The sequence below is a fragment of the Acomys russatus genome, chromosome 5, assembly GCF_903995435.1.
Source record: "Acomys russatus chromosome 5, mAcoRus1.1, whole genome shotgun sequence".
Classification (NCBI taxonomy): domain Eukaryota; kingdom Metazoa; phylum Chordata; class Mammalia; order Rodentia; family Muridae; genus Acomys; species Acomys russatus.
The window spans coordinates 7,912,477-7,923,248 of NC_067141.1; the positions used below are offsets into that span (position 1 = coordinate 7,912,477).

The 10,772-nt window shown below is 51.2% G+C and overlaps 1 protein-coding gene across 1 annotated transcript in view; it reads left to right on the forward strand.

Moving 5' to 3' along the window:
* Nucleotides 1-330: 330 nt before the first annotated feature.
* Itgal (integrin subunit alpha L) overlaps nucleotides 331-10,772 on the forward strand; it is a 40,740-nt gene continuing 30,298 nt past the window's right edge. Inside the window, exons 1-7 of the mRNA XM_051145343.1 lie at nucleotides 331-539; nucleotides 1,453-1,552; nucleotides 3,102-3,196; nucleotides 3,306-3,373; nucleotides 4,751-4,868; nucleotides 4,984-5,114; nucleotides 6,471-6,619. Coding sequence (XP_051001300.1) covers nucleotides 485-539; nucleotides 1,453-1,552; nucleotides 3,102-3,196; nucleotides 3,306-3,373; nucleotides 4,751-4,868; nucleotides 4,984-5,114; nucleotides 6,471-6,619 — 716 coding nt within the window. The 5' untranslated portion in view covers nucleotides 331-484. The remainder of the gene's footprint in view (nucleotides 540-1,452; nucleotides 1,553-3,101; nucleotides 3,197-3,305; nucleotides 3,374-4,750; nucleotides 4,869-4,983; nucleotides 5,115-6,470; nucleotides 6,620-10,772) is intronic.

Below are 10,772 nucleotides of genomic sequence, written 5' to 3' on the forward strand. Positions count from 1 at the left end.
CATCACCTTCGGGTTGTTTCCTGGCAACCCTCTTTTTTTGTTTGTTTGTTTTAGATTATAATTACAGTCCTGCGCCCCCCCCCCCCCCCCCCATCCAAACCCACATACCCCTCCCCCTCTATCGCGCTTTGAAGAGTCTTCAGGGTGTGAGAGCAGATGCTGCTTAGCTGAAGTGACAGTAATTTAACCGCCTTGCTGTCTGCTCTGGGATGATGTGAAAACGCAAGCAGGCACAGGAAATGTATCTAACCTGCTAGTACTTCCTCTCTGAACTGTGAGGTTTCACAACCCGGCAGGAGCACACCCCTCCCGCCGCCCCCACCCCCGTGCCACCAGCCTGGTGGCCCTGAGAAAGTTCCACTGCAAGGGGCCCCATGCAAGAGGCATCGCCGTTTCCCTCTTCCACCCTGTCTAGGTTGCCAGAAGATCTCAAAACTCTCCGAGAGTGAGGCTGGACCCACCCGCGGGTCCCTCCTTGGCGCAGATGAGTTTGTGGATTACCCGACCCAGACTGTTGCTATTGGTTCTCCAGCTGTTTGGTAGGAAATCCGGAGGGAGGGGGAAAAGGGACTTTCGCTGTGGCGGGAGAAACCAGGAGGCTTTGTAGAGCTGAAGAAAACAAGGAGCCACTCTCAGGGTTGGGTGGCATAGGTGCTGTGGGACCTGGGAGTCCCTGAGAGAGAAGCCGTTACCCACACAAGCATGATTGCCAAGACAGAGGGCGGGAGGCGGAGTGGGCCTTCCAGGGCTTAGGTGGCTAGTTGTGGGACCCAGGGACTGGAGGAGAAGGCTGGATCGGGTTACCACCTCAATCTCCACCGTATTAGCTCTCCTTGCAGTTTTAGGCAAGTCTTTCCCCCTTTGGAGGTCTGCCCTCCCTTCCTGAACAAAAGAGGGTACTCTTCACCTCTGACATCCTAGGACACAGGGCGCTAAGTCTGAATGCAAGGAAAGTTGGACCAGAAGAGGACAGTTTAAAGTCTGTAGATGTCACTCTCGTTATCTGGATTAGGAGTGGGGTGGGGGTGGGTTGAATTACGGTGGGTAGAGGGGGGGGGGATGAGATCAGTCAACTGCTGGGCTCAGGATATGGGGAACCCTCCAGGCTGGTCATGTGGGGCCCCAGGGCACTCTCTTGGTCATTCTCTGCCTGGGGGCCCCATTGGGGCTTCTCTGTCACGGGCCTCCTTGCCCCTTCTTTCTTTGACAATAGGTCAAAGGGGAAGTTGAGTCCTCAGGGTCTGGGAGGAGTTGCCTGTGCCCCGAGACAGAGTGTGTGGTCTCCTGTACTCCAGTCTAAGCCCTGGAGGGAAGGTCCTGGCACCATCCTTCTCTGCCTGGGCGTTGGCAGTCTTGGAGCCTGAGTGGGTCTGGAGAAATAGGTTCCCTGAGGTAGCACGTGGTATGTGGGAGTCCAGACAAGAAACAGCTGATCAGGTTTGCTTCCCTCAGCCAAGGCATGGAGCTACAACCTGGACACTCGGCATGCACAGAGCTTCCTGGCACAGGCTGGAAGACATTTTGGGTATCGGGTCTTGCAGGTCGGAGATGGGTGAGCTGTTACTCTTTCAACTCCCTTCTACCAACAGAGTATGCAGGGCCCCACACCTGCCCAGGGACACGCAGGCCTGGAGTTGGGGGTGAGGATTGTCACATAGCAGGGGTTGCAGGGGTCACCTTTGAAACAGGAGCCAGGCTCCCTCAGGACCACATGAGGTTGGCTTTTAGACAGGGTCTCTGTAGACCAGGCTGTTTCCATGCTTGCTGTTGCTCAGTGTAACTTCTGATCCCTAGCCTCTGGCTCTGAGGTGCTGGATCCACAAGGCCTGGATTCTTTCTAGTTTTAGCTTGAGACAGAGTCTTATTAAATTCCCATAGCTGGCTTGGGGCTTGCTATCCTCCTGCCTCTGTCAGTCTCTGAGTGGCAGAGGTGACCTCTGTCACCACACCTAGTCACAAATAGCTTTTTGAATTGATATCTAAGTGGAGAAGTCCTAAGCCCATCTGACAGGCCATTCTTTGACCCTCGAATCTTCTAGACTGCTCTAGAATTATGTTATTTGACTATTAGGAAAGAGGGGGTACCAAAGAGCTCCTCTAAAGAGTGAGAGCTGCATTGCTTTCTCAGCAAGATTTTTTTTTTTTTCCAAGACAGGTTACCCTGTGTAGCCCTGGCTGTCCTAGACTCACTTTGTAGACCAGGCTGGTGTCAAACTCACAGCGATCCACCTGTCTCTGCCTCCTGAGTGTTGGGATTAAAGGTGTGCCCCACTACGCCCGGCTAGCAAGATTTAAAAAAAAACAAACAAACATATGATTATTATAGTTGTTGGGGCATGTGCACTGTAGCGCACATGTGGAAGTCAGGACAGCTGCTGGAGGCAAGTCTCTCCTTCTACCGCTCGGGTCTTGGAGAGCAAGTCAGAATCAGGTTGTCAAGGTTGCTAAGCACCTCTGCTGCAGCTCATAAGCTATCAACAGGCAGCCTCGTATCACTGTGAAGTATTTGGAACATATAGCTCGGAGGTGCTGGCTCCCAGCTCTCAGTAACAGAGGCAGATGGATTTCTGAGTTCAAGGCCAGCCTGGACAGAGCTACTTCTAGGACAGTCAGGGAAATCCTGTTTTGGGGTTGAGGGTCGGGGGAAGATACTTAAGGGAGCCGGGTGTGGTGCTGCATGACTTCAATCCTAGCACCTGGGAAAGCAAGGGAACTTGGATCTCTGTGAGTTCAAGACTAGCCCGGTCTACATAGCAAATTCTAGAACAGCCAGAGCTACCTATATAGTAGATCCTATTTTCGTGTGTGTGTGTGTGTGTGTGTGTGTGTGTGTGTGTGTGTGTGTGTGTTTTGAGACAGAGTTTCTCTGTGCAGCCTTGCCTGTCCTGGGCTTGATTTGTAGACCAGTCTTGTCTCAAACTCACAGAGATTTGCCTGCCTCTGCCTCCCCGAGTGCTGGGATTACAGGACTGTTTCAAAGAGGGGGAAAAAAAAGAAAGAAAGAAAGAAAGAAAAGGAGTAATGGGTAGGAAATAAGAAAAGAGGGCCTGGGTAGGCAAAGGCCTGGGCAACTTCATCTCACACGGGAGATTTTTCATCAGGGTTGTCGTGGGAGCTCCAGGTGAAGGGAACAGCACCGGGAGCCTCTATCATTGTCATCCGAGCAGTGGCTCCTGCCAACCAGTCAGCCTGCGTGGTGAGTAAGGAGGGAAGGAGATGGGAAGTGGGGTCCCAGGAGAACCGAGGCTGATCTCAACACACCTGATTACCCGAGTTCCCTCATACTGCCTTTCCGGTGCCTGTAGGTTCTAACTATACCTCCAAGTACTTGGGAATGACCTTGGTGACAGAAGCCGCCAAGGGAAACCTTTTGGTAAGAATTTTGTATGATGACGTCAGAGACCATAGAGCTGCCCGCTGGGAAAGGGAGGTTGAAAGGGCTGGGAGGGGAAGCCGGATGTGGGGAACAGACCTGTGATCCCAGCACAGGGGCAGCTGGGACAGCCTGGACTGCATAGTGACAAACTAGACTGGGCTATATAACGAGACCCTGTCTCAGAAAGGAAAAAGAAATAGATAAAAGACCTGACGAAGTGTTAGCAGCATCAGACTCACTGAGCACTGAGTAGGAGCCAGCGTCTTCCTTTTCTCACATAGTCTGGGCTAGCCTCAAACTCACTAAATAGCTGAGGCTGACCTTGAGCTATTAATACCCCTGCCTCTAACTGACCTACACACCTCATCTGTATCCAGGATGCTTCTATTTATTTATTGTTTTTGTTTTTTGTTTTTTTGAGACAGGGTTTCTCTGTGTAGTCTTGGCTGTCCTGGACTCACTTTGTAGACCTCGAACTCACAGAGATCCACCTGCCTCTGCCTCTCAGAGTGCTGGGATTACAGGCATGTACCATCATGCCTGGCTGCTTTTTTTTTTTTTTTTTTTTGAGACAGGGTTTCTCTGTGTAGCTATGGCTGTCCTAGAACTCACTCGGTAGATCAGGCTGGCCTCAAACTCAGAGATCTGCCCACCTTTGCCTCCTGACTGCTGGGATTAAAGGTGTGTGCCACCACCTCCTGGCTGGGTGTTGTGTTTAGTTTAGTTTAGTTTTACTGAGACAGGGTCTTGTTATATACCCAGGCTGGCCTGGAACTTGCTCTCTTCCTTTAGACTCCCCAGGACTGGGGTTGTAGGCATGTGGCCCCGTGCCCCCTGGGATGCAGTGATTAATTGCAACTTGCTTAGTTAACTACTATTATAGGTCAACACGTGCTAGATTCCCTGAGGTAAGGCCCTGAGATACAAAGTTGTACAAAGGACAAAAGCCCTGTCTATAAATTGCAGCCTGACAGAACAGAGCAAGCATAAGTACAAGGACGTGGTCATACTGTCTACTTTGGAAAAGTGAGGTTTGGATTTGGTGAATGCAGTTTGTGTGGTTGGGAGGGGCAGTCCTGGAAATGTGGGGCAATGCCCAGTTATACACAGAACATGTGATAGGCTAAGGTTAGAGGTCATCCCGCAGGTGGCGAGCATTCATTCATTGTCAGAGAAGCTGGCGCTGGGGTTGCAGAGACCCTTTCAAGGCAAACATGCTTTGTGTTGAGAGCCCTTTGGAAGCAAGGGAGGAGACGGGGTTCTGAGGGCTCTCCTTCTCTGCTCATAGTGCCTGAAAGACACATAACAGAGGAAGCCTGAACATCCCCCCCCCCCCCCCCCCCCCCCCCCCCCCGCCGCCTTTGCTTCTTTCAGGCCTGTGATCCTGGACTGTCTCGGTCATGTGACCAGAACTCCTACCTCAGTGGCCTGTGCTACTACTTTCCCCAGGGCCTGAGTGGACGGATGTTACAAAGTCGACCTGCTTATCAGGGTGAGGAATTGGAGACCCAGTGGGTAAAAACACCGCTGAGAAGCTGGCTTCCGCAGGAACCAGCGCAGCAGGCTAAACTTACTCAGTCTCGCCTGTTTACGTGTGGCCTCTGCAGAATGTCTGAAGGGCAACGTGGACCTGGTATTTCTGTTTGATGGCTCAATGAGCTTGGAGGAAAAGGAATTTGTAAAAATCTTGGAGTTCATGAAGGATGTGATGAGGAAACTCAGCAACACTTCCTACCAGGTACCCAGGTACACCCCCGCGTGAGGACCTGTAGTCGCTGGCTTAGGTACCCAGGTGCACCCCCGCGTGAGGACCTGTAGTCACAGACTTAGGTACCCAGGTGCAACCCCGCGTGAGGACCCGTAGTCACAGACTTAGGTACCCAGGTGCACCCCGCGTGAGGACCCGTAGTCACAGACTTAGGTACCCAGGTGCACCCCCGCGTGAGGACCCGTAGTCACAGACTTAGGTACGCAGGTGCACCCCCGCGTGAGGACCCGTAGTCACAGACTTAGGTACCCAGGTGCACCCCCGCGTGAGGACCCGTAGTCACAGACTTAGGTACCCAGGTGCACCCCCGCGTGAGGACCCGTAGTCACAGACTTAGGTACCCAGGTGCACCCCCGCGTGAGGACCTGTAGTCGCTCGCTGGTTTAGGTACCCAGGTAGACCCCCGCGTGAGGACCTGTAGTCGCTGGCTTAGGTACCCAGGTAGACCCCCGCGTGAGGACCTGTAGTCGCTCGCTGGCTTAGGTACCCAGGTACACCCCCGCGTGAGGACCTGTAGTTGCTCGCTGGCTTAGGTACCCAGGTACACCCCCGCGTGAGGACCTGCAGTTGCAGGTCAGAGATGCCCCCCCAGCCCCCCCGTGAGCTGGCTTTAGCCATTAGGTATATTGTGAGGTGTGTCTCCAGAACGTGTGAGCACGGTTGAGCCTACCCATCTGGCAGCATCAAGAACCAGGCGCCTTTAGCGGCCCAGTATTTCTGTGCTCTCCACTTTCTCTGTAGCTGGCTCCCTTTTTTTCTTGAAATTTCATGGCCTGTAGAAAACTCCTAATTTTGCATGATAAAGTTCCAAAAGGATACTTTAACGTCCTCCTTCTGTAAAGCCCCAGTTCCAAAGAGACCCTGACTGGCTCAGCCTCAGTTGGGTGACCATCTCTGGCCACTTTAGGGGTTTTCATCACTGACATGGTTACTGGGAGCCATCCCTACAGGTGAGTTAGGTGAGCCCAGAGACCAGGAGCCCACATCTCTAGGTAAGAAAGCAGAGGTAATAAAATAAAATAAGAAAGCAGAGGTTTCTTTGAGCTCGTTTCTACACACATTTATATTTATCTTAATTTTTCCAAAGAACGATTTGAGGCAGGGTGTGAAGTTGGGTTACTTGGGACTCAGCATAAGAAATAGAGACTGGGGTTGGGAAGTTGACGGAGTGGCCGTGCTGGACCAGCAATCACAGGGCCCTGGCTCCACGGGGGTGGAGGTGCGGTGGCGAGGGGGCGGCGCGGGGGGTGGCAAGCAGAGACAGGAGAAGACCAGCCATTGAGAAGGAACCTGTAACGCCAAGCCATCTCTCTCTTGCCTTCCCAGTTTGCTGCTGTTCAGTTTTCTACATTGTTCAAGACAGAATTTACTTTCTTGGATTACGTCAAGCACAAGGAAAACCCCGACGTGCTGCTCGACTCGGTGAAGCACATGTGCAGGTTGACCAACACCTTCGGTGCCGTCAACTACGTGGTGTAAGTTCCCTTTGGAGGAAAAGTGTGCCCAGGTCTAGGCACCTGTTCCATGTGAGCTCGATCTTGCGCAGAATGGGGCCGTTTGTTGTATAGATCCAAGCGAAAAGTAGGATGTTGGCAACGCACACCTTGACTGAAGCCTGGGGAGGCTTCCGAAGGAGGACTTCAGGTTTTTATAGGTTTGAGGCTAGCCTGGGCTACATAATAAGACCTCCCCTGCCCCACCCCCGACCCCCTACCACCCAAAATCAGAGGATTGGGATGACAGCTTAGCAGTTAAAAGGACCAGAGTTAGGAACCCAATACACAAGTAACAAGCCAAGCATCCAATACACACGTGTAACCCCAGTGTCGGAGACAGAGACAGGATCACCGGGGGTTGCTGGTTTCCAGTCTAGGTAAGAACCCAGGAGCCCCGGGTTCAAGGAGAGAGCCTGCTGCAAATATACAGAGAGTGATAGAGGAAGGCACACTAGGTCTCCTTATGGTCTCCACATGAGTGCACGGGCACGAGCACACATGCACACTCACACTTACAGCTTTAGGAAGATCCCCAAGCCTCCCTTGAGCCAGGCATAGGGAGTCTCCTTTTCATCCTAACCACTCAGGAGACAGAAGCGGGAAGGACCACTTGAGCCCGGGAGTTCAGTATCAGCCCGGGCAATATGGTGAGACCCCCATCTTCAAAAACTAAAACAGCAGCCGAGGTGTGGTGGTGCACCCTTTAATCTCAGGACTTTGGAGGCAGGAGACAGAACAGGAGGCTCCCTGTGAGTTTGAAATCAGCCGGGTCTATTTCGGAAGGTCTAGGACAGCCGGAGCTCTGTAGAGTTCCTGTCTCAAACAACAACAACAGTAATACCAACCAACCAACCAACCCAAGAGACAAAAGAAAGTCAATCTGGGCCTGGGGCCGTGGCTCTGAGGGTAAAAGTGATGGCTGTGTGAGTTTGGTGACCCGAGTTCAGGTGCCTAGAATCCGCGCAAAGACCAGAGATAGTGTCGCTTGTCCATAACCCTGGCTCTGCTGTGGCAAGGAGGGACATGGAGACAGAGGAACTGCCTGGAGGTTGCGGTGCCAGCTAGCCTGATTGCACAGCACAGCTGAACCAAAAAAAAAAAAAAAAAAAAAAAAAAAGGCCCTGGCCCAAACAAGAGGGAAGCTCCCCACGCATGCGCATTAGCATGTGTGTTTCATCGTGTGCAAACACAGTCACACACCGCACACACAGGGTTGGGAGTGGAGACTAATTTGAGGAATAGAGAATGTACATCTCCCGTTTGCTGTCCTAATACCCTGACATACCCTCAGCCCGTGTGAAGAGAAGGAAGGCTCCTACCATTTCACCTCTTTTCTCATTTTCTCTTCTCTGCCGAGCACGCGGAGTTGAATATAAAGTTAGCTGCACGCAGTGTGCCTTTGAGGATGACCTAGGAAAGCAGTTCTGTCTCTCTGTCTTCTGGGGGCTGAGTTGATGTGTGGTGGCCACTGCATCTTCTCTGTAGAGGCTGTGGCGGAGACATAGCTGAGCCACACTGGCTTGGAAGTCAGCAGTCTCAGTTCTTTTAGTTCAGATGTACCAACCTCAAATCCAGTTTTCAGGAGGAGAAAAGATAGTTAGCTGAACCTGATGTGGGTGGTCAAGGTCCACTCAGCTGTGGCCTGGATCTACTTTATGGTGTAGTTAAATGGTACAAACACGGATGCTGGAGTTTCCTCACTATGGGAGGTGGTGTTTGTTTGTTTGTTTGTTTGTTTGTTTGTTTGTTTGAGACAGAGTCTTGCTATGCAGTTTTGACTGGCTTGGCGCTTGGTACATAGTGCAGGCTGGCCTTAAACTTATGGCAATGCCTCAGCATGCCTTGTGCTGGGATGACAGGCATACCCACTTTGTCCATTTTGGAAGGGGTTTTCTTAGGGGAGGCAGTCCCCACAGGGTGACAAAACACTCAAGAGGTGTCAATTATGGGAGAAGAAAAAAGGTGGACATGGAAATGCGTGTCCTGTTTGGCCTCTGACTATCCCAGCAAAGTCTCCTATGACTGAGTCAGGACTCCGCCAACTTTTTCTGCACAAGACCAGAGGATGAACACTGTAGTGTTCTGTGTGTTGGCGATGTCTGTCACATAGTCTTCTTTGATTTTATATCCTTTCAATATTTAAAAAAGAAAGAAAGAAAGAAAGAAAGAAAAAGTAAGCCATTCTTAGCTAGTAGACCTTGCCGGTAGAGGACTGCTTGTCAAGTTCTAGGTACCAGGGTTATGGAAGTGAATGAAACCTCTGCCCTCTTGGAATTTAACATTTCAGTGAGAGAAACATAATGAACAAGTAAGCGGGTGTTAATACACAGCAGACATAAACACTACACAGAAGAGTAAAGCAGTGTTGCCCAGGAAGGCAGACAGGTTTCCATGTCTTTGCAGAGAACAGTGATTTGAGACAAAGTCTCTTTCAGATAGCCCCAGGCTGGCCTCAGACTCACCATGCAGGCAAGGCTGGCTTTGAACTCCTCATCTTCCTGCCTCAATCTCCCAAGTGCTGGGATTACCAGCGTGCACTGCTATACCGAGCTAGAGATGGGTCCTGTTGTTAGAACTCCCTAGATGTGAGGACCTGAGCCACACAGGCACACAGGAAGATTTCCATTATGATCACAAATATTTTAGGCCATCAACCTATCAAGACAAATATTTTAGGCCATCAACCTATCAAGACAAAGATTGCTTGGGTGCTGCTGTTATGTGTGCCGCTGCGTTGGAACCTGGGGCCCCGCAGTGCCAGACAAGCATGCTACCACCAAGATCCCATCCTCGGCTCAGTTCTGGAAATTTCAGTCCACAATCATCCAGGTTCTATTGCTATAACTGTTGTGGCCCATCATGCCAGGAGGGCACGGCAGAGAGGAAACTGTTCTCTTAGTGACCTGGAAGTCAAGGAGAGGAATGAGAAGGAGGCAGGGCCTCCGCTCTCCCCTTCAACGACTTCAAACTCTCTCACTCGGTTCCAGGTCCTGCAAGTCCCCATGGAGGACACTTACAAGCCAACTTCAGCAAAATTGGAATGTTCAAGAAGAGCCAGATGTGGTGGCTCATGCCTCTATGTCAGCACTCAGGAGGCAGAGGCAGGATTGCTGCAAGTTCCAGGACAGCCTGAACTACACAGGGAGTTTAGATCAGTCTGAGCTACATAGGGAGTTTAGGCAGCTAGACCCACATAACGCAAGCGTGTATTGCTTTTGTAGAGGACCAAAGTTTAGTTCCCAGCATCCGTACTGGGCAGCCTGTAACGCCAGCTCTGGGAGGTCTTTCTACTGCGTTCTTCTGGCCTCTGCAAGCACCTGCGCTCATGTGCCCATACTCCTATGCAGACACATGCGAATACACATAATTAAACTAAAAGCTACAACCCCCCCCCCGAACTCTTGAAGAAAGGAAAGGGACCGAGGCCGCTGTGTGGCTGAGGAGACTAAAGGGGTCACAGCAGAAGAGGAGCTCAGAGGCACGGCGGCAGGAGCTCAGATGAGCAGTGAGGCCTTGGCTCCCCCAGAATAAGTCACAAGGAGTTCTGAGCAGAGAAGCAGTGGTCTGGTTTATGTTTATTTGTCTTTCGCTTAATTTTTTGAGATATAGTCTCATTCTTTTAGGCCAGGCTGGCTCCTAACTCACAGTCCTCCCACCTTAACCTTCCAGGTCCTGGGATCAAAGACATATACCCTGGCACCCACATGTGATTTGTTCTTTAAAAGATACTTCTTAGACAGGCACAGTGGCGCACAACTTTAGTCCCGTCACTTGGGGCGGGGGGAGGGAGTGGGGGGGTGGGGTTGGTCCTGAGGCAGGACAATCTCTGTGAGTTCAAGGCCAGCCTGGTCTACAAAGTGAGCCCAGGACAGCCAAGGCTACACAGAGAAACCCTATTGTGGCACACATGCCAGCACTCTGGAGGTGGAGGAAGATGGGTCTCTGGAAGTTCGAGGCCAATGTAGTTTGTATAATGAGTTCCAGATCAGCCAGGGCTACATAGTGAAAATAGATTTTTTTTTTTTTTTTTTTTTTTTTTTGGTCTTGAAAATAGATTAAAAAAAAAAAAAAAGATTCCTCTACTGTAGCAGAGCTGAGAGCAGCTCGGCATGGTAGGGAAGAAGAAGCTAAT